A 27,501-nucleotide genomic window follows, 5' to 3' on the forward strand; every position below is an offset into this window, starting at 1 on the left:
TCATAGACCCTTCCCAGCCTCGGAGTCCAGGAGAGTCTATGCTCATATATATCGGATGTATTTCCACAGGGGTTATTGGATACATGCTAGATTCTTCCCGAAGCTCACAATTTTCTTACATGGGGCCATTGAGAGAGGAAGACAAGGGGTAGGCAGGAGGCACAGTCGTGTTGCTGATGTCAGGCGGTTCTTCCTCTACTTGAAGTTTTCAGCTCCTCTCAGGCAGATACTGGCTTGGGGTTGATGCTATCCACAATGGCAGAAATAATGGCTCCTGCTACCTTGGCTCCTTCCATCAGGAGGTGCTCCGCCTGCAAAGCAGACAATCCCAAGACACTCAGTGGGAGGTCTAGGCTGGCGCCTTCCCGTTCCCCGCAGCATCTCACTACATGGCTTCAGACACTGGGCAGCATGAAGACTCTCCCAAGAGAGGCAGAAATCTGTGCCAGCCTCACTCCAGAGGCCTACAAGTTACATGAAAGCTAGAGAGGGGCTTCCTGCCACCCCCCACCAACGTCCCACCCCTGGGAAGCAGCCATGGTTCAGCCAGGGTGCTCTTCATCACTCAGATGTGCTCAGCCCAGGATTGCACTTCTGAGAGGCTCAGCCTCCGAGGCTCCCCCTTCTACATCTGGGGGAGCTGAGAGTCAGGGCAGGAGCACTCCCTGGGGCCCTATTACACTGTGTCTGGAGCTCTCTCATCCGTGAGCCCACCAAGCCCCCAGCACTAGGGAGCATGGCCTCAATGAAAGGGGTGTGGCCAGGAAAGAAGGACAAAGAGGGCAAAGGAGGAGACTCCGGAAGTGAAAAGGGGGGGGGGAGTGAGGAATATCTGAAAAGCTGAGATGGGGCAATGATCCTAGAGAGAGGAGAATTGGGACCTGAGCCCAGCTAGGAGAATATAAGAAACCTTAAAGAAACTTGAAGGGTGCAGGGAGAAGTTTCACCTTTAATCATTGTTGCTGTTGTTTAAATCTATTGTAGAGAAAAGAGTAAGTACTTCACCTGCTCACCTCATGGGATTTTAATATCTGGATCCTATGTTAAGAGAATTTCTGAATGCTATAGATATTCAAGGCCCTCAAAGACCTCTCTCACACGCCGTACCACATTTAATACCACATTTAACTTCTCACTGTGCTTCAAACTCAGATACCATATGCACAGGCCAAGCAGATGACACAGGGGAAATGGGTATAGACGGGTATAAACTCCCTGTACTTCCACGTAAAGGGAGAGCCATCACCGGGCCCCCATGGTATCAGGCACAGAAACTGGAAGCAGCAATGGCCTTGGTTCTATCTGTTGGTTTTGAAGAGGCCAGGAATTCTGACATTTGTATATTTAATGTTAGCAAGTCGTTCAAACAGAAAGAATAGCATCCACCCAAGCAAAGCAAACCCACAAGCCTTCAAGTTTGCAAGCTCAGCTGGGATCTACCTGGTATCTTATTACTAATTAGCCCAGGACCTTTTTTACTTCTCCTGGTGGACAGAGGGGAGAATTCCTCTTTGGGGAGCCGATAAAGAGAGTCACTTGCTGCTTTACAGCAGGAACAGGACACCATTTGAAAAGTGGGTCTGAGGATAGTTTCATCCTTGTGCAAAATGGCAAGAGTGTGGCCCAGTTAAGAATTGTTGATTTTCTGGGAGTTTATGGCCACATTTGTGGCTGAATGACCTCTCCAAATCTACAACATTGCCATCATAGTAATAGTAGGATAGGATGTACCATAGAAACCAATTTTTCTCACCAACAAAAACATCATTAGCACAGAACTTTAACTTGCAATGACAGCTTAGTAAAGCCTCAGACAAGGGCTTAATGTCCCCAGGGTGAGGTACAATTTTCACAAATTTTCCTCTACAGAAACATTTTTTTATCATCTAGTTAGCCACTTACTGTTAAACAAGCAATATAGAATAAATCATTGTTGACCCTGTTTGGAGAGCAAACTTAAGGGGTGGTTGGGAAAATGGAGACAGTGGTGGAGGGAAGGTGACAGTGCTAGTGGAATTGGTGATGGGAAGATTGAATGCCTGTAACAAATCATCATGAACAACTTTGTAAACCACACCGCGGTGTTTAAACAAAGTGTGGGGGGAATAACAACAGAGTGTGATGGCACAAGCCTAGAGGAAATGCACACACCTAGGCTACACCTAGACCTATTCGGGCCCCCACCGGGTATCTGGTCTTCTGCAGACTAAGATGTCATGAAGTTACACCTGACTGACTGTTGTAGGAAAGCACTGGTGTCCATTCTCATCACAAAGGGACAGTCAGCCCTAGCACACTTGGGCATCACACCTGCTGGCTTCTGGGCACGCCGTATCTGAGGCCGTTGACAAAGTGCTCACAGTTGCCCTCGAACAAGCTGTACTGTACTATCTGGTTGATCATCTGTTTGGTGCGCTGGACGATCTTGTCCACGGGCAGCGGCAAGTATGTGCCATCCAGCTTGTTGTTGACCTTCCAGGAGCAGCCGTGCAGCACGTCCTCCAGCCGGCTGTACTTGACCACGGCCCGGTTGCTGAAGACAGACGTGATGCTGCTCACCTGCAGCTCCTCACCTGGAGACCAGAGACATAACAACTGAAGAGCTCAGAGAGAAGAGGCAAGAGCAGGGCACCTACTTATTCTGTTGGGGCAGTGCTGGGTAACGGCATGGTTCTCCTGTTCCCTGCACCAAATAACCTCTGTTCTGGGTTTTTCCCATAGCAGGATGTTCTGAAACAGAATCTGGAACTGAGCCCCGGGGAAGCAAGGTCAACAGGGGGCACAAGCAAACACGAACGGACGCACACATATCCTGTCAAGCGGTTAGAGAATCTCACCTGCACTTTCGGGGAAGAGAATGAACGTGTGTGGACCTCACTCATGGGACCTGAAGCAATCAGAATGTCAACCCACTTTTAAAATTGGAGAGACACACAGCAGCATTGTGAAACCCACGCCATTCTGTTCCTCCTGGCCATCGATTTTCCCCAAGCTGGTGTCGTTTTTCCAGAGTAAAGTGTCTCATTTCATTCCATTTTGATCAAGTGAGACTGCCTGGTCTTCTTTAATAATCTCAAACAACCCCTCTTTGCACTAGGGGAGCTACACCCCGCCGACGACGGCTCTAAGTTGCTGGATAAGCTACTTCTCTTTGGAGCCTCTGTTTCACAGACTATCAACGGCACCATAGAGAATGGTGTGTGTGGGAGGGGTGGTTGTTGGACCAACCAAAGAGCAAGTGACCAAGAAGTCTTCTGTACTGTCCTGCACCCCCATAGCACTCTCTAAAAAAACTGTAGAAGAATCTTAATGTGCACATGTAGGATAACATAGCCTCAGGTAGTTTAGGTTTATTGGGTTACTCCCATCACAGTGCTCCCATTCCTCTGTGTTGATTTGTAACTTCCTTCTTAGTGTTCGGTTGACTTGTACATAATGTTTTTCTCTTCTCCTTGAGTCCTTTGCATAGCTTATTCAGAGCCATGTCCTTTTTTATGGGCATAGGAAGACTTTAGCAAATACTATGCTTTGTAGCCTGGGAGTCATTTGACTCTACATGATATTTTCCTCCTGAGCATCTGTTCTCTCTCGACTTAAGCCTCAGCTGCCCTTACTTCCTAGCACCCCCAAAAGCAGGTTTCCAAAGAGGGACGGGACGGACCCAGGGCAAGCGGTGAGTTATGTGCTACTCTGGCATCGAGATGGGTCTGGCCAAAGCTTGGTCATGGACAAATGCTGTCATGATCCAAAAAAGTAATAACTAGATTTGGACCCTGCTAGGGTTAGGAATGATTAATCTGGCCTGAGCGCTGTAGTCTGAATCTGTGGCAAGATGTTGCCAGGAGAGCTGCCTTGCAAGCCTCAATGTATCTCTTATCCTGTCCATACAAAAATGACTAGTATTAAGATGTTAATGGAGTTTTTGGACTGAGGAAAGGAGAAAAACACCTTAACAGGTATTTTGCCTCGGGCAGTCAGGAAGGGCTTTAGAATGCCCCTAGGTGGTGTTTCCTTTGAACCTGGTGGGCCCTCAGGAAGGGCTTTCTTATGTTGATTTTGCTACCAGACTGTGTGTAGCCTAGAAGGCAAGGGGGAGAGACACAAGTAGAGGGGACAGACTAGTGGAGGAGGAGAATCCAGAGAGCAGGATAGAGTGAGGAGCTAGGAAGGAAGAGTGAGATGAGAGAGACAAAAGATAGAATAAATGGTAACTAATCAGCAACCAGCTTGGTCCTCGTTCTTCCTTCACCTGTCCTTGGCCAACAGCCGTCCCGATCCAGCCCATACACAGCAGCTTCAGAGCACCGAACGCGGGCGATGAGACAGAGCAGAGCAGCCCAGAGAGCCCACGAGCACACACCCTTTTGGCGTGCATAGTTTTTTACATGCACCCTACTCTCTCCGCAGCTCTGGACTGTGTAGTCCTGACCTCGCCAGGTCCTAGAACTTGAGTCTCGCTTTCCTAGACAGATATCAACAAGCTTCCCAAACCTGTGGCAAGCGCCCTTGAATGCAAGTGTCATTCCCTGGGTCAGGGACTGTCACCTGGTTCCATCACTTGCCTCCTGCTGTCCCCATGGCAGGATGCCAGGTGAGGCCAAGCACAGGGTTTCTCTGTCTTGTAATTGCTCACACCCACCAGTGCCTGCTGGAAATGTTTTGCTTTCGCTTTGCACAAGTATCAGGATGCCCATGAAGTTTCCTGTGACTTAAGAGACCGTTAGTTGTCATATTCAGCCCTCATAGAAGTGAGAGGCTCGGAGAGGAATAGAAAGTGTCCAAACGAACCAGCAGTGAAGAATCCGGGCCATTCCACCAGCAGCGCAATCCAGAGAATGCTCCGGACTCCAGACCGGGCCAACAACACCAGGGTGCCAAACGGAGAAGGTACAGCCAGCACACCTTCTCCAGATGGAGCCCTGGCGACACTGAGCTTCTACTAACATGGCTCCGGTATGTGGGACTGGACATCTCCAAAGCGCGACCTTTCCTGATATACAAAAATATATGCCCAGGAATGGCTCCGCCACTCCTGAGCATCCATTATCTCAGAGGCACATAAACCAATCTCAGAATGCAGCGGCTGCTGGCAGATATACTCCTGGACTCTGAACTAAGCTATGGCCCCGTGCAGCCCCGGGAGGGGAAGGGTTTCTGTCCCTCGGCCTTTTCCCTCCTGCAACAGCATGGCGACCACCACCGTTCAGAACCAACTGGACAGCAAGGTAGTGATGGGACGGGACGCATGGGGAATCTTGTGATGGGGGAGGCAGAACCGGCCCTGCTTCCTGCCCAAATGAGACCCTGAGCGGTTGCCCATGGACAGCTCCTCCGCTCCTGAACAGCCATGATCCCAGTGCCACAGAAACCAATCTCGGAGTGCAGCGGCTGCTGGCAGAAATATCTCCTGTTGAAAATTGAATGTAATCAAAGTAAGGAAAGAGTAAAGTGATAATCATCTGCACACAGGCAGAAGGGGAGTGGGAGGGGGGTATGCTGGGGTTATTGGTGGTGGAACATGTGCACTGGTGAAGGGATGGGCGTTTGATCATAGTATGACTGAGACTCGATCCTAAAAGCCCTGTAACTGTTCTCACGGTAACTCAATTAAAAAAAAAGTGTCCAAACAGTTGTCATTTCAAAGTAGGGTTGTTTTACTGCTATGACAATATAGATATGTAAATATGTGTGTCCTACCCTCTTGTCTGAGAACAAGAGTTATCTCTTGTTCTTATTACATTTCTGAAGACTTTCTCTGTGTGTGTCTCTTTCTCTGTCTCTCTGTCTCTGTCTCTCTCAACAGAAGCTGGCTTCACATCAGAGAATGGCAGAATGTACTTTTAGAGAAAGACATGATGATGGGATGAGAACATAACTGCACCCCATCTCTTTGGCTCTGCAAGTATGTATAGTAAACTTGTAGACAGAGAGGACGGGTGATGGGGAAGGCAAATAGGCAATGAGAAGCGAAGAGGTGTCGTGGGAAGGTGAAAGACTGGACTGGCGAGGACAGGACATAAGACATAGGGATGAGAGTCATGAGCATGGTCACCAGCTTTGGGCCTCAGTGTCTTCCCAGGATCTCATCTTAATTGGGAATGACTTGGAAGAGCACACATTCTCAGAGAATCTACAGTGGAGACTTTCTCTCTTCCTTCTCTCAGCAGCCCCTGGACACCTCCTAAAGCCATGTCTGTGACCAGTGTCTAGATTTCTCTCCTTTTGAATTCTTCCCCATGCTGTGCTGTACTTGTCTGTTATCACTACATCATCTCCATCATGTCATCACCAAAATTCACCTCCACTTTATTCTTCACCTCCTACGAAGACAGCCTGTAAAGCAGGCTGAGCCTGGAGGTTGGGTGGGACAGCCTGGGTGGGGCAGATCTCAAGGGGAGAGCCACAAGAGGAAGATGGAAGGGTCGATGGGGATAAGGAAGTCAGATACAGCATATGGGGACAAGAGAAGAACGGGACAAGCCTGTAAGCATCTGGGAAACACTTCACACTTGCTCTCCAGGATGGACAGCCAGTCAGTCGGTGTGTGTGGACTAGACAAAGACCAAGTTCTATCACCCAGAAAGTTAAGGTCCAGTAATGCCTGGGGGGTGGTTGACTGCTAAGGGGAGCAGTCGAGGAACACAATGGTTGCCTACGCTTCTCTTTGCCTCGCTAGCTTCAAAAGCATCCATATTTCGATAGAGCACCCACTCTTACTTGGGGGAGCCAGGTGGACCACGCAGTCATCTTCCAGATAGATGGCCCAGTGCTCATAGCCAATTCGAAAGATCTGAATCAGGTCTCCGGGTTGGGGTCTTGCTTTTCCCTGGGATGGAAAACAAACAAAAAGATGAAGAAAAACTGCCCGTGCCTGGCAGTCCAGAGACCCGACCTGAGGATCAGTTGCAGCTCAGCCTGCCAACTCCATTTTCTCACTTTACAGATACCCAGACCAGAAAGAACTCTCGTTATACCAAAGACCACCTGTGAGGAGCAACTTCTGAGCATCATGTGCAGTGACAGAAGGACACACACTCACTGTTGCCCTTCTTTGAGGTATCGAATGATCTAACTCAGAGGTCAACAGGAGAATGGAAGTTTCCATGGATAAGAGAAATGGGGTGTAGTTGGTGCCAAGAGAGTTTAGTGTCAGTTCTAGCAAGATAATTAGTGCCAGAGATCAGAGATACAGCATAGTACTTAGATTAACATAGTTGTGTAACCGACACAACTTCTTTGGTTTGCTTTTGTTTGTGAACACATTCTTCTCTGCTCAAGGATTATCCTGACTCTGCAGTTAGAAATCACTCATGGGACGGGAAGACTATAGGTGATACCAGGGATCAAACCCACATCAAGCAAGGCAAGTACCTAACCCACTGTACTATCAAATCCAGCCTCAAGTGAGCAGACCTCATTCACATTTGTAGTTCTTACCACACCTAAAGAACCCAGGATTTGGAACACTGCTTATCCAAACTGGGGAAAAGAAAGAAAAAAGATCTTTCATATTACACATCTTTCTACTCTAGTTATATACTCAAGGGCATCAGAATTCAGTCAGTTCTGATGCCCACCTTCTCCTGCTTCCTAGATTCTCCCCAAGTTTGTCCAGGGATGGGACTGAGTTTGTCCAGAAGGGAACTGTGAAGAAGTTCCACTGGCTGACTCCTGTCTGGGGTGTGCTGGGGCAAACCAGCACTGAAATACACTCCCCGGCCCCCACTTACCAACATTCCAGTAACACTGGTTCACTCAAGAGTGCAACCATTCACCCACTTTGCCTGATCATTGCATGACTTTTAGTAAATTGGCAAGATTTGTGCGAGGAACACCACAACCCCGTTTATTTGATTCCCACCCCCCTCTCCGTGTCTTCATTGTCGCTGCTGCTGAGGGCCCTCACGGTCACACACTCAGCACCTAACTGATATACTCCCACTGCATTTAAGGAACGGCACATCCAAGCTATTGCAAGGGCATGAACAGCTTTGCAGGGCCAGAGATCACAGACAGAGGAGCTACCAGGATCATACTCAGGAGCGTATGACCCTGAGGATTTGAACTCATGACCATGCGTTTGCAAGTCAGGCAGGCTAAGCCACTGCACACTTCCACTAGGCCCAATTCAGTTCCAGAACTTGTCTGTTTACCACCTGCCCACCCCCATTCTTCATTCCCATGCCCTACCTGTGTGTGGTCTTAAGGAACCTTGTCCCCTGAAATGGACACTCACCTTTTCACCCCTGTTCTCCCCTCAACCCCAGGCAATCACTAACTTACATCTCTACAGATCTGCTTCTTTGGGCATTTCATATCAATGGACTCCTGCAATATATGGTCTCATGTGCTGACTTCTTGCACTTGGCACAATGTCCTTGAGACTCAATCCATAGTGAGAACACTGTCAATGGCTACATCTTGCCTAAGCAACTTTGTACGTTTCCAGTATTATCTTTGACTATTCTAGGCCCTTTGCCTTTTCAAGTTAATTTTAGGATCATTCCTCTCCCTCCCTTCAAATTTTTATGCCAAAAAATTGCCAGGGAGAGGCTTGGAATTGAGGCCAAGAGAGATGTCCCTTCCCTACTCTAACTCTAAAGCTAGTAAGTCTTCACCCGTGGCTGATGGAGCTCTGTGTGATATGGGGAATTCATTGCAGTCTTTTTGTCTCTTGCTCTGTGTACTCACAAAATCTCACAATGTGTGTTCAGTCTTGTGGCTCACCAGAGCACCAAATACATGTGGCAACTTTTTGATATCCTCCTTAACGTCTCACTACCTAGATTCTTTATCAAGATTCTGGCTTCTCTGTTCATCTCTGGGTTGTGCCAGGCAGTGCTGCTACCCCAAGCTAGCAGCAGTTGAGTCCTTTCATGGCTGCCTCTTTATGAACCATTGTTTACAGCAACATCCCGGGCATTCAATTTTCTACACTCTGCTCCAAATAAAGTCCAGTCTTTATGCCCCATTCACCCAGGTACCACTTCCCCAATCCAGAATTTGGAAGGAAAGTGGGGAGAAGGAGGGAGATTGTGTAATCGATGTTCGATTTCCTGAGATTGAGACTCAGTAAACTTGCTTGAATTAACACTTCTTAAGTTACTACACACCATGGTCAAACTGACAGCTTTTACATTGCTGTCTTTGACAGTTCTGTCCAAATTCATCATTGCCTTTTGGGGGAGATTTTGTAAGCGGTTTCAGTCAGGCTTAGTTTCCTGCCCATTTGAGGAAAAGGCCTGTTTAGGGTCATGAAGCAGATCACTTACACTCATATCACATAGAGGAATGGATGCCAAGACAGATAAAGTGCTTTGACTCAGAAATCACACCTAGGTCAGAATTAAAGCTAGGAGTTTCACACCCCACTCACCAATCCAACCTTTCTCCTTTCTCCCTTAAAGAGAAAACAAAGGTTGGTACACTAACACCCAAGAGTAGTAGAGATAAGAACCAGAAGGTCTGCCCCACAGCTTGGAAACTGGCCTCACATGCTGGGGGAAAAGGCAGCAGAGATAGAGAAGGGAACACCTAGTAGAGAATGTTTGGAAGACCCACTCTGTTGAAAGCTGTGTACCAAAAGAAGACTATAGACTGAACATAACGGCCACTCAATACCTCTATTGCAAACTACAATATTCAACAGGAGAGAGAACACCCCCAGAGGCAGGGTGGGGTGGTGGGGATTGGGGTAGTGGTGGTGGGAGGGATACTGGGAACATTGGTGGAGGAGAATGGGCACTGGTGGAGGGATGTAAACCAAATACAAACATGAAAGTTCATAAGTTTGTAACTGTACCCCACGGTGATTCACTAATAAAAATTTAAAAAATAAGAAGAGAAAACAAAGGCAAATGATCACCCACAAGAGGGCACCCAAAATCAGGCTTCTCATCCAGAAGACAGTAGGGGAGAGTACGAGTCCTAACAGGATGTTCATTTTCATTCACTGTAATCCCAGAGAAAGAGCTATGAGCATCTCTCTCCCTAAAACCAAGAGGATGGTGGTTTATGCGAGTCAAGGGATGTAGAGTCATCTGAGCCGGTAAGAGGAAAAGAGAAATAAGAGGGAAAGAGTAGAAGAGAATCTTCTTTTTGGAAGATTTAAAAAGTAATTTTTAAACCTTTGCAAATTAGAAGCACCCTTTGTGTGATTTGAATACCAAAAAGAATAGAACGTTTTAAGAAAATGCATCTGCCTCAGTAAATGGCATAGGAATTGAAATAGCAAAGGAATTAAAGCTGTTTTTTAAATATCCATAAAGAAGCTTGGATTTCAAACATTATGCAACTCGTTTATGAAAATTAAGTCTGGTGAAATATTGACATGTGCTGAGAGGGTAAAAAAGTTAAATTATTTTTCATTTAACTTTTGCTATATATGAGTTTTTGCTTTGTTTTCTCTTTGGGACACATGTAAATGAAACGGGATGGGAACTTATTAAATATATTATCTTTTTTTAAAGTAAACTTTTGTGACCTTATAGACCTAATACTTTTTTTTTTTTGCTTTTTTTTTGGGTCACACCCAGCAATGCACAGGGGTCACTCCTGGCTCATGCACTCAGGAATCACCCCTGGTGGTGCTCAGGGGATCATATGGGATGCGGGGATTTGAGCCCGGGTCGGCCTTGTGCAAGGCAAACGCCCTACCCGCTGTGCTATCACTCCAGCCCCTAGACCTAGTACTTGTTAAGTCTATAACAACAAAATCTTGCGAATTCTTATACTGACCACATGAAAACTCATCCTCACCGATACAGTGACCTAGAGACCAAACATGTCTTAGTCCCAAGAAGGGGAATCAAGAAAGGACCATGGACGAAGAATAAAGATAATGACATCTCCTGTGAGTGCTTGATGTCACCTCAATCAAGCTCTACTTCAGGCTCTTTCTGCCAATGGCCAGGGTGAGAAGGGCAGGACTGGTGGTGCATATTCCTTTCATAGAAGTACAATGCCCCTTTCCCGGGGCAGGTGTAACCCAGACAGACCTGGGGGACCCCTGCATAAGACTTTATGTTCCCATTGGACAAACTGACAGACTCCATCTCACTTTATTGAGGAAAACCTCACTAACTGGGAGTCCTGATCAATGACCATTCCCACTCTGGAGTTCAATCAATGACCTTTCCCTACCTTGAGTTCTATCAGTGTTCCTTCCCAACCCATAGTCCTGGTTTATGACCCTTCCATAAAAAGTACTGAAATGTCCCGTCCCTGCCTATTGTCAAGATTCCTGATCAGTGACTCTTAACAACCAGAGCGTGTTCTGGAAGGCAAAGCTTCTCGGAGCAAGGTGGACTGTAACAATTTTTCTTCTGAGGAGCATGTAGTGCCTGAAGGTCCAGAACTTTCCAATCAGTCAAGACCTTCCCACTACATCTTCCTGGGTCATTTTCAGTGATTAATGAACCCCTGCACCCATCAATAGTCTTAACTTTTATCCTGATGGCAGGAGGACAGCACGATGCGTTGTGATGATACTCTCAGCCAGAAAATAAAGGAAAAAATCCACATGCCCCCACCAAGTATGTCGAACATGCTTGGGGGCACAGAAATCAGAAGGTTCTGGGGCTAGAGAGTGCAGAGGAAGAGGATTTTTATAATTTTAAGGATTTTATTTGTTCATTTATACTTTTCACCTGTGACAGGATAGGGGTTGGTTAGGTTAAAAAAAATTGAGAGTATTTCGCCCCCCACAGCAGAGCCTGACAAGCTACCCGTGGCATATTCGATACGCCAAAAACAGTAACAACAAATCTCGAGAGAGAGAGAGAGAGAGGGAGAGAGAGGGAGAGAGAGAGAGAGAGAGAGAGAGAGAGAGAGAGAGAGAGAGAGAGAGACGTTACTGGTGCCCGCTCGAGCAAATCGATGAGCAATGGGATGACAGTGACAGTGACAGTGATAGATTTACAAGAAATCTAATGGTCTTCTGGGTGGTAGTTTTCAAACTTTTCACATCTGTGACTAGTAGAAACAGGAGAAATAAGGCAGCAATAAGAGCTGTTTATTCTATTTATTCTAGTATTTGTGAGTCGCCTGCCCATACTTCTGGTGACTACATGGCAACTATCCCAGCCCCATCCTCCCTTTCTCCAGAGCTACCTACTCCCTCTCCTTAGCAGTCTATGAACCTTGAGGAACACGCCCTCCTGGGCAGCCGCCACTCCCAAGCCATGCTCTAATCTCAATTTCAGAGTCAAAAGTTTCTCTGCTCCTCTCCTTCCCCCCAAAAAAAAAAGTTACTTCAAAAACTCTCCAACCATCTGCTCCTTCCTTTGTGCAGGTGGGCAGCCCAGGCCTGGCCCTCCTCCCGGGAACAGACACCCACTGGAAAAACTGGGCTTTGCTAAGAAGCCGGGATAATGAGTTGCTAAAAGTCTCCTCAGTCTGACAGGTGTAGCACCAGAGTGGGCGAAGGGTGTGTTCCTTCCTGTGGCATGTGGCGGCAGGCCAGGGCAGCCCCAAACTGAGGGCATTACTTTGAATTCCCGGGAGTAAAAATATGGAAGCCCCTAGACTTGTTTTGCCTTCTTGGGCCAACCCAGGACCAGGCCGTCTGACCATAGATGCAGAAAGCCTGAAGCAGGAGGAAAAATCATCAGAACACAGAGTAGTTTGCGTTCAGCTCTCACTGGAGCCCAGAGGGTCATTTAGAAATTCCACCGGGAGCCTCCAAATGTTAATATGACACAAAAGAGAGAAAATGAGTCAGTGTGGGAAAGAGCTGGAATCAGAGTATGGGCATGGGGCTTGCTGTGTGGAGACCGGGTTCAAATCCCAACTCCCCCACTTACGAGCTCTTTAACAAGTCCTTTGTAAGGGTTTGGAGAGAGCAAAGATATTGTTCCTTTCATGGCAGTGTCAAAATAAGCCCCAATGGAGTGAATCACTCCTAATTACTGTTATTAATCTGTCCCTATGAATCCTTTGCAGTGAATACATTCTTCCAAGCCCAGAAATTCTCCCTGTACATACTCAAATCAAAAAAAAATATTCATAAGAAGAGGTGGATGGCCTGTAACAAAAGCAAGGGTCAGGGGCCTTGGACACATCGATGCTGCAAAGGCGTGGTACATGTATGTATCTGAACCACACAGCCAACAACTCTGGAAGCATGGGACCAAAATACATTAATCAAACTTAAAATGTGCCCATAAGGGAGGTAGGATGGTAGGGGGAGGGCAGGAAATCCTCTGCATATGGATAGAGGGAAGTTGACACTTGAAAGTATGAGTAATGTTGGAATATTGTATGCCTGAAACTATTATGGACAACACACACACACACACACACGAGAGAGAGAGAGAGAGAGAGAGAGAGAGAGAGAGAGAGAGAGAGAGAGAGAGAGAGGGAAAGAGAGAGGAAGAAAGAGGGAGGGAGAGAGAGAGAGGTGTCACTTTTTTGTCTTTTGGGGCCATACCCTGTGATGCTCAAGGGTTACTCCTGGCTCTGCACTCAGGAATCACTCCCAGCAGTGCTCAGGGGGAACATATGGGATGCTGGGGTTCAAACCCAGTAAGACGCATGCAAGGCAAATGCCCTACCCACTGTATCTGGCTCTGTTACATACAGCAGTGAACCAGGCTGATGAGCTCTCTGCCATCTGGTTTGAAGATAAGCAAAGTTATAAGTAAACAAAATTGCAGATAGGCAAAATGTCTTTGTACTGCAGGTGTTGAAGGCAATGAGTGGAACGAGGTGCTGGGCTGGGGCAACTGCTTGGGAGGAGATGGAGGAGTTGGCCACCCCCAGTGGTACTCAGGGACTAATCCTAGTTCTCTATTCTAGATTGACCCTTGGTAGGACTCAAAGAACAGTATGTTGAGCCGAAGATCTAACAGAGGTCAGTCACATGCAGCCAAATGCCTCACTTCCTGCATAACTTGACATAACTCAAGGGGTAACTGCCTGGATCATATGGATATACGGTAGCCCAGATAGGCTATATGGATTCATCTGATAATAGACCCTGCATTTTCCTTTGAGTAAATCCTCCCGCCCTCCATGTCCAGGCATTCCTAGTGGAGAGGCCAATCCTCAGCCATTGACTTGGTCCATCAGAATCCTTACCTTGGATTCTATATATAAACCCAGGGAAGACTTGCACGTTTTCTCCAGAGATGCTTAACTGGTCCAGCCCCACCCCAAGTCCCACGGAGGAACTGTTTGCCATGGGGGGAAGTGAAGCCATTCATCTGAAAGAAGTGGAGAATATAGGCAGGAAGGAGAGGCTCAGATTCTGTATGGAATCTCCAAGGATCCCAGAGCTGCTGCCCACTTCCAAGAGGGCCTCTTGTAAGGCCCTGGGGTTGAAGTCCAGCATCACCAGAAGAAATCTGTTGGGCTTGTCCTGATGGAAGTTAGTTTTCTAAGATTTAACACCAAAATCCCTACTCCCATATTTGCTTCTTTGGCAAGGGTTTGCCAAGTACTGCAAGAGGGACCAGTGCCATAGAGAGAGTGTCCACTCATAAGGGAGGAAACATTCAAACAAGGGCATGTCTTGCTGGGGGAAAAGGCAGCTGAGATAGAGAAGGGAACACCCAGTAGAGGATGTTGGGAGGACCCATTCGGGTTAAAAGATGCATGCCAAAAGTAGACTATAGACCGAGCATGATGGCCACTCAGTACCTCTATTGCAAACTACAACACCCAAAAAGAGAGAGAACAAAAGGGAATGCCCTGCTACAGAGGCAGGGTGGGGTGTTGGGGGATGGGGCGGGGGTGGTGGAAGGGATACTGGGAACATTGGTCGAAGAGAATGGGCACTGGTGGAGGGATGGGTAAACGGATCACTGTATGACTGAAATGCAAACGTGAAAGTTCATAATTTGTAACTGTACCTCACGGTGATTCACCAAAAAACAAACAAACAAAAAAAAAAAAAAACCAAGGTCATGTCAGGTCTTAAAACTGTGCTATCCTCAGACTGAAACTGAGCGCCAGTGAAGACTTCTGTGAGGAATTGCAATTCAGGCTGAGAACATGAAGCCCAGAGGAAGCAGCTGTGTGCACAGTCTCTGAAGGGTCATCCCAGGCCGTGGGTGGATCCAAAGACCCGCCAGGTAGGAGAGTTTCATGCAGCTGGATGATGGTCAGCAGGAACGAGCCAGACAGGAAGAAGGCAGACACCTTCTGGGAGATGTTACTTGTGAGGAGAGGCATAAAGTAGAAGTGGACATGGGCCAGCAATCTGGGCAGGGCCTTCCAAGACAGGAGAGACCAGAGTAGGTATAAGTTGTGCAGTGAGGATCTGTGGGGGAGGGGAAGATAAAAAAAAAAAAGAAAGGGAATACTCAGAGGCCTAGGGGGTCCAGGGAGAGCGGTCGGGGCCTAGATCCAGGGCACTTGACAACAGCCTGGGTCTTCACCAGAGAGGTGGCTCTGGTGGCCTCTCTTGAGAAACCTTCCTTATCAAGGCTGCACTAGTAGACTGGGGAATACACAATTGAGTTCTTTTCTCACAGTCCCAGAAGTTTCAAAGTCCAAGATGGAAGGACTGGCAAGATGGACTATCTCCTGGCCTCTTCTCGGGGCTCGGGCAGCCAGCATCTCCCTGTGTGCTCACAAGACATCCTTGTTTAGAGAGCCAACCAGCTCTCCTGGGCTTCATATTATCTCAATTAAATGTAATTATTAGCTTCTCCAAGTGCAGACTCCCTGAGGATAGGGACTTCAACTTATGAATGTGGAGGAGGGCAGGGGGACATATCTGCTCCATTTGTAATAAACCACTGTAATAAACCACCTGTGAAATCCCAAGCATCCCTGGTGGGGATCCCTGCGGGGGCGAGGGGGTGAAGGCTCTGAGTGGGAGGGGGAGATCTGGGTTCCTCAGACTGCAGAGAGGAGGTGGGGCTGGCTGGTTGGTATAAGCAGTGGGGAAGGAGCGAGACCAGGAAATGCTATGAGGGCAGACAGAATGGGGATGGGGAAGGAAGGTTGGGAGAGACCATCTGATTGGTCAGGACTGGGCCTGTGGGAATGAGCGGAAATCTCCAAGGCCTCATCTCAGGCAAAGGGTTGGCACCTCAAGGTTGGCCTTAGTCCACCTGTTACATTAATCAGTACGTAACTGTGTTCTAAAGGGTCCGTGCGTGGCCTGATAAAAACAGCCCAGGTGGGAGTTAAAGAAAGGAGACCTCATTTGAGCATCAGAAAATTGGCAAATAATAGAGAAGGTAAGAAATAAACCCGAACATCCATGCACAGACCTTAATAAGCTTACGATAGAAATAGAAGAGCTCGTGACAAAATGCCATGGCAGACTTTTGGGCTAACTCTCTAAAACCTAGGAAAACGATGAAGCCAAGTATGAATTGTACAAAGGCACCTCTGCAAAACTGGGGGTGATGTCGCTCATCACATAATCCAGATTCTTATCATCTTCCTGTTTCCCTAAGTCATCCATAAGGACCAACTTTGAGGGTAAGAACTAGGACAGCCTCCCAGAGCTCTGCTGGACAGAAAACGTTATAGAGATGGCATACTTCAGACTCCTTTCTTATGACGTCTTTTTTTTTAATAAAAATTTTATTTTATTAAATCACCGTGTGGAAGATTACAATGCTTTCAGGCTTAGGTCTCAGTTATACAATGCTGAAACAACCATCCCTTCACCAGTGCCCATATACCACCACCAAAAAAAAAAAACCCACACAGTACACCTCCCATCCCGCCCCCCCACCCCCTACCTTGTAACTGATAAGTTTCATTTTACATTCTGTTTACTTTGGTTACATTCAATATTTCAACACAAACCTGACTATTGTTAGGAGTACCCCACTAGATTCAGACCTACTGTGGAGACAAATAAGACAAATAAGGTCGCGCGGTTTTGAATTTCTGTACTTTAACACTAAGTCCAGGGAGATTTCTTCCAGATATTGGATCATTGCAGGCTTGAAAACCCAATCTGTGGTCGTCTTAATATGGCGGACACCATGCTCTTCATCCCCAGAGAGAAAGAGGCGAGAGAGAGAGAGAGAGAGAGAGAGAGAGAGAGAGAGAGAGAGAGAGAGAGAGAGAAATACCTTTCCCCTCCTGGGCGGGCACGGGGTCGAGGTTTAGTTCTCAGGCTGGAGACATTCTGCAAGGAGTTGCCCATGCCGAAAGAGGTTTTGCTGGGTCTGGATTCACGTTTGTGCAGCTGCGGAGAGGCCGCACACGCGTGCGGCCCCCGGGATCACATCTCAGCGGTGGGAGGGGCCGGTGCCTCCCACCTTCCCAAGAGCACCCTCGTGTCCTTTTGCTGCAGTTTTTGTCGTAAATCCCATCTGTGGTCGTCTTAATATGGATGACATGTCTTATAACATGGAAACATTAAGATGGTCTTTGAGGTGGGAGAGTCAGGGAAGGTATCACTACGACAATGATAGAGGGAAGTGGTCGCTCTGGGACAGGACTAAGTGCTAAAAAGAAGGTAAAGTGACATGCATAATACCCTCTCATGACAGTATGATAAACCACAGTGCTTAAAAGAGGAAAAAAACGAAAGGAAAAAGATAATTGCGTCTGCCACAGAGGCAGGCAGGGTCAAGAGGAAAACGGGAAACAGTGGAGGAAGGAAGCGGACACTGGTGAAGGGATGGGGGGTGTAACATTCTACGCCTGAAATGCAATCATAAAAAAATGTTTAACTCTAACTCATGGTAATTTAATTTCAAAATTTGAATAAAAATTGCACCTCTGCAGAGCTGGGGCTGATGTCATTTGGTCAATGGCAGTTGGAAATGATCACTCTAGACAAAAACTGAATGCTGATAGTACATAAAGTGATATACATGATACGCTTCAGTAAAGTATTGCAAACCACAGTGTGTAAAAGGAAAATAGGAGAGAGAGAGATAGAGTGAGAGAGAGAGAAGCAAAGTGTCTGCCATAGAGGCAGGCTTCAGGGGCAGGGGCGGGGTCAGGGGAAAAGGATATCTGGGGGCATTGGTGGTGGGAAACGTGCTCTGGTGAAGGGATGGGTGTTGGAACAGTGTATGACTATTGTATAACTCAGCCATGAACTTTGTAATTGTATATCACATGGTGATTCAATAAAAAAATATGCCCTTGAGTCTCTTTTTGCTTGTAAGTTTATTTTTTTTATTATTTATTTATTTATTTATTTTTTGCTTTTTGGGTCACACCCAGCAATGCACAGGGGTCACTCCTGGCTCTGCACTCAGGGATTACTCCTGGCGGTGCTCAGGGGACCATATGGGATGCTGGGATTTGAACCCTGGTCGGCCGCGTGCAAGGCAAACACCCTACCCACTGTGCTATCACTCCAGCCCCTGTAAGTTTATTAAATGAGACTCTTAAGCCTAAAAGTGTAAGTCTTTAGAAGCTTTTGTTTTTCATTTTGATTAAAGGACTGGGGTTTGCCACTCTGCTAATGACACTTTCACGCAGACACAGTTCCAACACCACACCCACCACAGTGGGGCCCACTTCCCCCTCTGTCAATGTCATTTGTTTTTCAGGGAGGGATGACAACCTGCAGCTCCAGGGGCAGCCCCTAGCTTTCTGCAGCACAGAACTTGCTAAAGATTCTGACTTGACAAGGTATTAAGTTGAAAACACTTACAGGAACATCAACCTTGTTATATTGTGCAATACAGAAGCTTCATGAATATTCACAACCACTGCCAACTTGTTCTGTTAATATAAATCAATCCTAGGAAGTATTATTTGGACAAAATTGTCTTGAAACATTCTAGAGATTGTTGTAGCATCCTGTTTAAAACCCCCTTTAGAGAGAAACTATTAGTGGAGAGGAGGTGGAGGTTGGGCCGTACTGACCCGTGCTCAGGGCTTTCTCCTGGCTCTGTGCTCAGGGGGTCACTCCTGGAGGTGTTCAGGAAACTGCATGTAATGCCAAGGAGTGAACCAGAGTTCACTGTGATCTAGGCAAGTGCCTTAAATCCTGTACTATCTCTCTAATTCAAATGAAACCAAAATTCTTAGTGGTGACTGGTGTCCATCATTCCCTGGTGTGGTAAATGAAGCTGTCATCTTGACATTTCTGAATAATATTACTGGCCTCCAGAATTACCACTTTCTTGTTCTAGTGTATCAGGAAATTAAAAACCTATTATTACTTTACTCAAAAGCTTAGGTATCTCCGCCCATTTACATAATTACAATGTCGTGTTCTTGTGAACCCAGGGGTAAACAACCATGGTTATGTCCCAGCAGGCCCTGAGAACCTACAAACTAGGTCACCTTCATCATCACCAAGTCCAATCTCTTCATTTTTGGTCATATATTTTTTATAAAGATAACTGAGGTCCAGGGTAGGGCATTTGCTTTGCACATGGCCGACCCAGGTTCGATCCCCAGCATCCGATATGGTCCCCTGAGCACTTCCAGGAGTAATGCCTGAGTGCAGAGCCAAGAGTAACCCCTGGCATTGCCAGGTGTGACCCAAAAAGCAAAAAAAAAAATAAAAGATAACTGAGGTCCAAGGAGTTAGCTCATATGGCAGAGCAGATTGTCTAGCAAGTGCAGGACCCTGACTGTGATTTTTCAGCAACAAATGCATGTGTCTCTTTGAAGGCCCCTGAACATCACAGGTCTAAGCACGAATACTGCCTGCACTAAACTGATCTTTGCTGGGAGTGGCTGGCCCTTAAAAACAACAAAAAACAAAAAAACAAAACAAAACAAAAAAACAATGATACCTGATCACTAATCCAAGAGAATTGAAAACATGTGTCCATACTTGTACATGAATGTTCATGGAAGTATAATGCCTAATAGTCAAAAGGTGGAAACAACCTTTTCAACAAAGAAATGGCTAAACAAAATGTAGGCTACACATCAATCTCCACACGCTCAGATGAGCCTCACCCATGAAGAAACCAACTGGTCCTCTTCCACTCTGATCCCGTTTTCCAGTAGCTTGGCAGCCACACCCACAAACCGCCCCGGCAACATATAATCTCATCAATGGCCAAGATCCAGAGACTATAAAACAAAGCTCCAGGAAGAGAGCGATGTGGAATCTCACACAGCAGAGCCTGACAAGCAACCTGTGGCTTATTCGATATGCCAAAAACAGTAACAATAATGGATCTCATTCACCTGACCCTGAACACAACAGGGACGAATGAGACATTACTGGTACCCGCTTGAGCAAATCCATGAGCAACAGGATGACAGTGATACAGTGGTACAGTGATACATCAATAGGATACAGTTTGTCAGTTAAAATGTATGCATGCTACAAAATGGATGCATCTTATAAAAATTACACTAACAAGTAAAGATGGACTGTAATTGCCAAAAATATATAATTTTAAAACTAAAACAGGAATTATAATCACAAAGGGCCAAGTATCCACAAGTAAAACACAATAGCATCATAAAGAAAACTATTAACTCAAAAAGAAATAAAGAAACAAAGAAAATGAAGCAAAGAATGTTTTGGGTATAAAAAGAAATGTAACACAGAGATAATAGGTTTAATTCTAACCATGTCAAGTCATATTAAAGGACATGGTCTATATATCCCAACTACAAGGATCATTCAATATGGCTAATAGATCATAGGGCTAAATGGTTAATCACACGGCTAATATAGTTACAAGCGGAATCCAGCTGTAGTTGCCTAGAACACATGTTAAACATAAATGCACCTATAGATTAGAAGTAGAAGGAAGTGTGTTGAGTTGACTTAGAGGGGTGGAGCCCAGCTCTAGAACGCAGAAAGCCCTGAGTTGGGTACCAGGCACTGCCTCGACCTCTAACCACCACTGGTGGGAGTGACCCACATCAGGGGGGCCAAGTACTGAAATATCAGGCCTAGCCCACCAGACCAGAGTGTCTCTGACACACACCAGGAGTAGTACCTCACCCCCAAGCACCACTATAGAGGACCCGATAGAAAATCAATTAATTGGGCCAGAGCAGTAGCTCAATGGGCGGGAACACACGGTTTGCCTGCAGGATACCCAGGTTCTATACACAGCGCAGCATGACCCCTGGGGCACCATGCCCCCTGAGCACTGCACAGAAGTAACCCCTCAGCAATGCACAGCCCACACAGCAGAGCCTGGCAAGCTACCCGCGGCATATTGGATATGCCAAAAACAGTAACATCAAGTCTCACAATGAGAGACGTTACTGGTGCCCGCTCGAACAAATCGATGAGCAATGGGATGACAGTGACAGTGACAGCAGTTAAACATGCCTTTTCTTAAATTATTGCCATGTAGATTCACTATGTTATCGACATAACAGTTCTTCAAATGCAGTCTCTTTTTGCCTACTTCCCTTCAGTTTCTTTGTTAAAATAATCCCAATTTGAAATTTTCTTGAAATAAAATCTGTGTTTCTTCCAAGAGTAGGTTATTTCCTTCAAGCCTGCTCTTCATTTACAGGGAGAAACCATTCTTTTAAACACATTGTAACTCATTTTTTTTATTGAATCACCATGAGAGAGAGTTACAAAACATTCATGATTGACTTTCAGTCATACAATGTTCTAATACCCACACATTTCCCACCATCAATAACCCTCAAATAACCCTCAAATCCCTCCTGCCACCTCCCCCCTCAGCCTGCCTCTATGACAGGAATTAAGAAACAAAACAAAAAGGCAAAAATAAATAAATAAATAAATAAATAAATAAATAGAAAGAAGAAAAATACCGCAGCAGGCTCAGTCTAATTGAAAGTATTAAGATAAGAAATGCTGGGGTGACTGAATTATTATCAAACTAAGTTACTCTGTCACCATCCCTAAAAGCATTATTGCCAGGACCCACTTTGTGGACACAGGAACTAAGACTTGACAAGACTTTCACAGCCCCGGAGAAGGTTGGACCCCTTACAGAGAGAAGCTCCAGCAAGAACAAACTTCAGAAACAAGACCAAAAGACCATCAACTGCTCCCCAGCCGTCCCTGGGGAACCACCCTAAGCAACAGGCTCTAACCTAGGTGGAAAGGCCCAGCAGGAGGCAGTTTGGAAAAAACTACATATAAAGTAAATTGGACTAAGGGCGTGCACGTGTGTTCCAACCCATTCATGCTACCCCTCCCTCCCTCCCTCCCTCCCTCCCTCCCTCCCTCCCTCCCTCCCTCCCTCCCTCCCTCCCTCCCTCCTTCCTTCCCTCCTTCCTTCCTTCCCTCCTTCCTTCCCTCCTTCCTTCCCTCCTTCCTTCCTTCCTTCCTTCCTTCCTTCCTTCCTTCCTTCCTTCCTTCCTTCCTTCCTTCCTTCCTTCCTTCCTTACCAATAATTTATAAATAAAAGCAGCTTTAGGGGCTGGAGCAATAGCACAGTGGGTAGGGTGTTTGCCTTGCACGCGGCTGACCTGGGTTCGACTCCCAGCATCCCATATGGTCCCCTAAGCACTGCCAGGGGTGATTCCTGAGTGCAGAGCCAGGAGTAACCTCTGTGCATTGCCGGGTGTGACCCAAAATGCAAAAAAAAAAAAAAAAAAGCAGCTTTATTTCACTACTCATCTCCTCCTGAAATTCTTTCTCTGTGAGGAAAAAGGACCCCCATACCTGGGTAAGATCTAAGACTTTCCTTTCCTGCAGAGAACAATTCCTCATTCCAGCCTGGGTCCTGGGTCCCCAGATAAATCAGTGACCGGAATCATCTCTCACGCTGGGCAGAACAAGTGGATCTCAGGTGCCGCTTGACAGCTGCCTCATGGGGCTGGTGAGATGTAAGGTCTGGACGGTGCAGGGGCTCGGAGCAGGCTTAGTCCTAGATTTCCCCAGTGACTTCCCGGTGACAGAGTAGGGAGAGAGGAGAAAGCAGTAGATTCCCTTCTTGAGGCTACTGCCTTCTCTCCTTGAATTAAGTCACCATGGAACCTTCACAAGAAACACGGGGATGGTTTCATAGGCATATATGCATGTCAAATAACACATTGGCTTTATTATTTTTAATATATGCAGTTTACTAGATGCAATTATAGGTACAACTCAACAAATCGCTCAATGAGGCTGTTTTTGAAGAATAAGTAAGGAATAACCAACATGTTCCCAATCAGTTCAACCTAGCAAAGAGTCTAAATAAAATAGAGAGGTCACAAAGAGGCTAGAGATACAACTAAAGGTTTATGGGCTACCTACCTCAATGTCATGCTTTGTTAACTTGCCTTCACTTGCTGGCTTCCAAGTGAAATTTGACTCTGCCCTCTTCTGGTTGAATTTTTCCTCCAAGTTCAGGTCGGGCTGCTCCCTAAATAAATGTGATTATTCAGTTAACGGTCTGGAGAGATAGGCAGTGTACCCAGGTTCAATCTCCACCACTCTGTATGGCGCCCCAAGCCAGCCAGGAGTAATTCCTGAGTGCAAAGCCAAGAATCACTCCTGTTTGCAAAACCCTGAGCACGGTGGGGTATGCCAAAACTATTTCACAATGACCGAGTAATCTGAATTACTTTAAGTTTGCCGTACTTTTCTGTTTTGAGATTCTTGGAAACACCTTCCCTTAGGTTTGCCCCATGATGCCATTCATTAGCTGTCAATAAGAATTGCAGTTTATTGGTTTTTAAACAATTGTTTAAGTGCCAATACTTGAATAAAATGACTAGCTTTCAGGGGCTTGTGTTCGGGGGAGTTGTTTGTTTTTGTTTTGTTTCTGCTAATGATTTCTTTCTAAAGTCGTCAAAGATACCTAGGTTTAACAACATGCAAAAATGGTAACCCCAGTCAATGATTGATAATAAAAGGCTCTGACCTTCTCCCCAGCCTCATTCCCAAGCGTACTGTTCTCAATGCTTGAGCAATCGCTCCAAAAAACCTTCTCCATAGTTCTGAGAAATCTTACTGAGTCACAACATTGTAAATGCAAATAATGTGGAGAGGTAAAATATCTATATTCTTTGCGTCTTCCAACAAACAGAGGATTGAACGTGGCGATAAGGATATGGCCTTGGAATAGTAGAATGAAATATATTGAAGTTCAAAAGACCTGGGTTTGAAATGTATGATCATCTAATATTTGATAAGGGATCAAGAAATGTGAAGTGGAGCAAGGAAAGCCTCTTTAACAAATGGTGCTGGCACAACTGGACAACCACGTGCAAAAGAATGGGCTTAGACCTCGACCTGACACCATGCACAAAAGTCAGATCAAAATGGATTAAAGACCTCAACATCAGACCACAAACCATAAGGTACATTGAGGACAAGGTCGGCAAAACCCTCCACGATATTGAAGATAAAGGTATCTTCGAAGATGACATGCAACTGGCCAACCAAATGGAAACAGAGATAAACAAATGGGACTACATTAAACTAAAAAGCTTCTGCACCACAAAAGATACAGTGACCAGAATACAAAGACAATCTACAGAATGGGAGAGAATATTCACCCAATACCCATCAGATAAGGGGTTGATATCAAGGGTATATAAAACACTGGTTGAACTCTACAAGAAGAAAACATCCAACCCCATCAGAAAATGGGCCGAAGAAATGAACAGAAACTTTCCCAAGGAAGAGATACGAATGGCCAAAAGGTACATAAAAAAGTGCTCTACATCACTAATCATCAGGGAGATGCAGATCAAAACAACCATGAGATACCACCTCACACCACAGAGACTAGCACACATCCAAAAGAACAAAAGCAACCGCTGTTGGCGAGGATGTGGGGAGAAAGGGACCCTTCTTCACTGCTGGTGGGAATGCCGACTGGTTCAGCCCTTTTGGAAAATAATATGGACTCTTCTCAAAAAATTAGAAATTGAGCTCCCATTTGACCCAGCAATACTACTCCTGGGAATATATCTTGGAGAGGCAAAAAGGTATAGTAGAAATGACATCTGCATTTCTATGTTCATCGCAGCACTGTTTACAATTGCCAGAATCTGGAAAAAATCCGAGTGCCCTAGAACAGATGACTGGTTAAAGAAATTTTGGTACATCTATACAATGGAATTCTATGCAGCTGTTAGAAAAAATGAAGTCATGAACTTTGCATATAAGTGGATCAACATGGAAAGTATCATGCTAAGTGATATGAGTCAGAAAGACAGACATAGAAAGATTGCACTCATCTGTGGAATATAAAATAATAGAGTAGGAGACTAACACCCAAGAATAGTAGAAATAAGTACCAGGAGGTTGACTCCATGACTTGGAAGCTGGCCTCACATTCTGGGGAAAAGGCAGCTCAGATAGAGAAGGGAACACCAAGTAAAATGTGGTTGGAGGCCACTTGGGGGAAGGGTGATGCATGCTGAAAGTAGACTAGAGACTTAACACCCCTATTACAAACCACAACACCCAATTGGAGAGAGAGAACAAAAGGGAGTACCCTGCCACAGAGGTGGGGGGGGTGGGGTGGAGGGAGATGGGATTGGGGGGTGGGAGGGATGCTGGGTTTATTGGTGGTGGAGAATGAATGGGTGAAGGAATGGGTTCTCTAACATTGTATGAGGGAAACATGAGCATGAAAATGTATAAATCTGTAACTGTACCCTCACGGTGATTCACTAATTAAAAAATAAATTAATTAAAAATAAATAAATAAATATTTTAAAAATGATTAATATATTCATTTAAAAAAATTGAACTACATATGATCCAGCAATCCTACCCCCCCCCCAAAAAAAAAGACCTGGGTTTGGATCCAGTCCAACCTTGAGGTAGTAAACTAACCTGTCTGCCCCTCAGTGCTATGATCTATAAATTGTTTCACTGAGTTGTCAAGAGGGTCCTGAGGAAACCATACGCTGAGAGCAGACCCCAGCACAGAGCTATGAGCAGCCGTGGGCACTGCTGTGTGGCACCAACACAACACACACACACACACACACACACACACACACACACACCTGGTGCATCTCTATCTCATTTTTTTGACCTTTCCCCACACTTTGTTCTCCCTGGTTTCCAATTCCAAAGTATAGTGAGGAGAGGGGGACCCCTTGATGTTAGTGTAACCTTCCGAATTTTACAAAGAGTCTAATGTATTCTGCCCACGCAAGCAACTCAAGGGGATTCCAAGACAGTCTTGTCCGTCATTAGTGATTAATATCAGAAGTGCCCTTCTATTTTCTGGGCCTTGGTGAGGTGTGGGGTGGGCCCAAACCAGAGGTGCTCAGGGCTTACTACTAGCTCTGCACTCTGGGGTGACTCCTGGTGGGGCTCTTGAGACCGTGGATCGTGCTGGTGGACAAATTCAGCTCTGGACTTCCGGTACAGCCCTATCCTCTGTACTATCTTGGCGTCCCACAGAGTCCTTCTCAGGCGATGGAATTCACACAAGTCTGGAGCCTAAGACCTGTCACTACCCGCAACCTAGGATCCGGGGGACCCAGGCCTGTTCTTAACCTGTCACTACCAGAAGCCCCATGCTTTCTCCCACTTCCGACATATTCCCAGTTGAACTCACTAACTCACTAAGGACTGACGAGATCTCGCAATTCCCGGGTCGTTAGCCTCTCACTGGCTGGTGGTGGGCTAGCTGGCACCCCACACTCGGTTTGACTTCGACAGGCTTTACAAAACTGGGATCCAAGTCAGTTGCCAAGCCCCCCCCCCCCCCCAGGGACGTTACACAATGCCCCTTACCCTTGCTGGAGGCCTCTGCCCTGTTCCAAGGCGTCTGGCTGCGGCTGCGTAGCCGAGAGCTGGACCAACGCTAGAGAGTCCGGGCAATCTTCTAATTCAAGGGAGGGGAGAGAAACGCTGTTTAAAACTCGGTGCCCTTCTCAGAAGGGGCAGGAGAGAGCGCCCGGCTCCAATGGAGCCCACAGCTTTCGGGATGGATGAAGGGGACGAAGGTGCGGGGAGGGCGGGTTCGGGTTCGGTGCATCTGCAAAAGACACGGCTTTGGGGGTCCCTAGGGACCGGCTCGGGGAGCGGTTGGTGTCAGTTGCACTAAAAGAACGCAGAAGACTGAAACTTCTGAAACGTTGGAGGAGTTCTTAAGCCCCCATCCCCAACACCCACTGCGGGAAGGCTGCTGCGACCCCAACCCCTTCCCGGGAAAAACCGTTTCCCTAAGGAGCGCCCGTTTGCATTAACGCGCGCTGCGCGTCACCGACAGCGCGCCTGGCCGGCACTAGGATCTTTGGGGCGCGGGGGGGGGCATCCTAGGCCAAGGGGGGACTTGGAGAAAGACCCGGGCCTGCTGCAGACCCAGCCACCACGACTCGTTGGGGGGGGGGGGGGACCCGCCTCGGGGCCAGCTCTGGGTATCCCAGGGGCGGGTCAGATGGCGAATACCTGCGGTCATTTGGGTGGACTTAGGGCGGACCCCCGGTAACCTGGGGAGGCAGAGCCTGCACTTGGCCACGGCGGGATTCAGACCCATCCCGCTGGGGCGACCCCTCTGGTTCCCGGGCCTCGCCGGCGACAGCACTGGTCCTGGTCGCCGCGGGATGGAGGCGCTGGAGGACAGCGGCCGAGCAACTGCGGAGCGGCGCGCCCCGGAGGCTGGGGGCGAGTGGCCAACGGCTGGGGCGCGCGGGACGCGGGGCGCGGGGCCAACGCCTGGGGCGCGCGGGGCACTGGCGGGGGCTGGGGAG

General features: G+C 46.8%; 1 protein-coding gene across 1 annotated transcript; it reads right to left on the bottom strand.

Moving 5' to 3' along the window:
• Positions 1-218: 218 nt before the first annotated feature.
• PLAAT5 (phospholipase A and acyltransferase 5) lies at positions 219-27,287 on the bottom strand. The gene is made up of 6 exons (XM_055143820.1): positions 27,200-27,287; positions 26,543-26,678; positions 23,090-23,198; positions 6,718-6,826; positions 2,311-2,573; positions 219-311 (listed from the first exon to the last, which is right to left on the bottom strand). Exons 1-6 carry the CDS (start codon positions 27,285-27,287, stop codon positions 219-221), a joined length of 798 nt encoding a protein of 265 aa, XP_054999795.1.
• Positions 27,288-27,501: the final 214 nt, after the last annotated feature.

Source organism: Sorex araneus, chromosome 6, assembly GCF_027595985.1.
Source record: "Sorex araneus isolate mSorAra2 chromosome 6, mSorAra2.pri, whole genome shotgun sequence".
In the NCBI taxonomy this organism is placed as follows: Eukaryota; Metazoa; Chordata; class Mammalia; order Eulipotyphla; family Soricidae; genus Sorex; species Sorex araneus.

Excerpts from the sequence above, each read along its gene's own strand:
- PLAAT5 (XM_055143820.1), bottom strand. The coding sequence starts at position 27,287 with ATGGGTCTGAATCCCGCCGTGGCCAAGTGCAGGCTCTGCCTCCCCAGG. Across the intron at positions 23,199-26,542 it reads GGCAGAGGCCTCCAGCAAGG|GGAGCAGCCCGACCTGAACT; the intron begins GTAAGGGGCATT and ends ACATTTATTTAG. Across the intron at positions 6,827-23,089 it reads TAACAAAGCATGACATTGAG|GGAAAAGCAAGACCCCAACC; the intron begins GTAGGTAGCCCA and ends TTTCCATCCCAG.